This window comes from Rhinopithecus bieti, unplaced genomic scaffold (genome assembly GCF_001698545.2).
Source record: "Rhinopithecus bieti isolate Rb0 unplaced genomic scaffold, ASM169854v2 scaffold_65609, whole genome shotgun sequence".
Classification (NCBI taxonomy): Eukaryota; Metazoa; Chordata; class Mammalia; order Primates; family Cercopithecidae; genus Rhinopithecus; species Rhinopithecus bieti.
The window spans coordinates 100129-102538 of NW_016824720.1; the positions used below are offsets into that span (position 1 = coordinate 100129).

Sequence of the window (2410 nt, forward strand, 5' to 3'; positions counted from 1 at the left end):
TACCATGTATTATGAATGGAGACTGCTATCTTACTTATGAATGGAATGATGAATGACCCAGAGGTGGATGCCTGACCCAGCTGAACCAATCATATGATGTATACACCACTCTAGTCACAAATTGGCCCCTGGAGGGGAACCTGGCTCAGACTGAAGCAATCAAAGCCTTACCTCAATATTTTTAAATTTGGGATCAGAAAGGACCCTCAGTACTTCTTTGGTGGCTACACTGTGAGATGAATCCCAACCAGAAAATATTTACAAACACGCCTCCTGCTTCGTGCTGGAATCTGGTCTGAGGAATGAAACTAAGACACAGAATGAAAAGTCTTGAAGGATTAAGTTCCCTGGCACCCTGGATGCCTGAAGTTCAGATACACTTCTGCTCTTGCCAAGGTTATTGGAGTCAATGCATTTCTCTTCTTGCCTAAGCTCATTTGAGTTACATTTCTGTCACTTGTAAAATTCCCTCACTAAATCAATCAATCTTTCAATGAGATGTGAAAGAGTTAATTTACTAGGAAATTTTTAGGAACACCTTGCTGGTGGCTTACAAGAAGCATGAAAATTTACAATTACTTTCTCAGGAAATTTCTCTAAGCATTCTGAAGAGGGCACTGTTTCCATTTCATTAAACTTCTGGTCCAAAACCAACCCCCCAGTCCTTTTTTTTTTTTTTTTTTTTTAATTTTTCTTTTCTTTCTTTTTTCTTTTTTTATGAAAGGGAGGGACTGCAGGATATGAATCTAATTGGTTGGAACATCTTTTGAAATCATGTTTCTGTAGAGAAAAAAAAAATTACTATATTTGGATAGCCCTGGCCAGCTTTAAAGTCCCCTAAATTGAGTCTTCAGTGAACGGGAAAAAAAAAAAAAAAAAAAAAAAAATGAAGAAGCTACTAGCAGTGATTCTGTGGCTTCAACTAGACCGTGAGCTGGGGGTTCATTGAAAAGGGAGCCATGGGAGGAAAGGACTTGTCCATACAATGTTTGGGGGTAGAGACAAGATTCAATGCAACTCATTAGGGTTCCCTGGGGAGGAACAGGATTATTGGGGTAATCAGCGAATGCTTCCTTCTGAAATGTTCTCTTTGGACAGGGTTAAGTGGAGAGCTGAAAGTGGGACAAAATCCTCTGTTCCTGAGCACGCAGGAGGGAAGAAACTATACCGTCTACTGCAATTATTCAACCGCTTCAGACAGACTGTATTGGTACAGGCAGAATCCTGGGAAAAGTCTGGAATCTCTGTTTGTATTGCTGTCAAATGGAGCAGTGAAGCAGGAGGGACGATTAATGGCCTCACTTGATACCAAAGCCCGTCTCAGCACCCTGTATATCACAGCCGCCTTGCAAGACCTCTCTGCCACCTACTTCTGTGCCGTGGACACACAGTGCTCCCCCGACGCCACTAGTCTGTACCCAAACCTGCAGCTGGTGGGCCCACTCCTGCTGCAGGAACTATGACTGTGAGGCTTCGTTCACTGTCTGCGCATTTCTTTCTGCAAGGAAAATTCTGAAATGGGTGAAAAAAGATGCTGTTTTATTTTCTTAACTGTGGAACATTTTTTTAAAGGAAAATGTAATCAAGCTGAGGGTAGAATCCTAAACATGTATTTCCTGAGACTATGAGGTCTCATTCTTTACTGCCTCACAGTCAGAATTTGTTAGTCTTCCATTACGGAATGATTTTGCATGAAGTGCAACTGTCACAAGTAATTCCTATGAAATATGGAATTATTATTTGTTTTATATGTGAATGTAACATATGGCATTTACCAATGAAAGAAAGAAAGAATAAATGCTTTATAAAAGAATGTCATATTTAGCCGGGCGTGGAGGCGAGCGCCTGTAGTCCCAGCTACTCGGGAGGCTGAGGCAGGAGAATGGCGTGAACTCGGGAGGCGGAGCTTGCAGTGAGTGGAGATTGCGCCACTGCACTCCAGGCTGGGCGACAGCAAGACTCTGTCTCAAACGATAAATAAATAAATAAAAAATAATGTTCGATGTGAGGTTCCTTACCTAGTGTTTCCTGCTAAAATATTGACTACAGTAGTCAGATAATATCCATGTGATCTAAGTACCTGTTTATCTCAATGTGTGGAGAATCTCTGGGAAATGTATCCTTTGGCTGGATTTACTCCAAAACTGAGTGTCCTTGCCAATCAGAAGAACATCATATTTTTCCTATATTATTTGCCAGTTTCCTCTTCTCCTCCCTCCATTTTTTTTGTAATTGTTTTGCTACACTGTAGAATTTATATTAAACTTTATTTTCCCATTACAGATTAGATTAGAATGAATTTCACTTCCAGGAAAATTGTCTTATAAGAAATCCCCAATCTGAATGTTATACAAAAATAATTGAAAATAAGTCTTCCTGTCCCACTAAAGAGATAGTCATTACCTTCAGA

The 2410-nt window shown here is 40.3% G+C and overlaps 1 gene segment (V, D, J or C); it reads left to right on the forward strand.

Annotated features, from left to right (window-relative positions):
• The first annotated feature begins 733 nt into the window (after positions 1-733).
• Positions 734-1463, forward strand: LOC108522385 (T-cell receptor alpha chain V region 2B4-like). The segment is given in 2 exon segments: positions 734-929; positions 1099-1463. Coding segments are annotated over 2 exon segments (408 nt in total).
• The last annotated feature ends 947 nt before the right edge of the window (positions 1464-2410 follow it).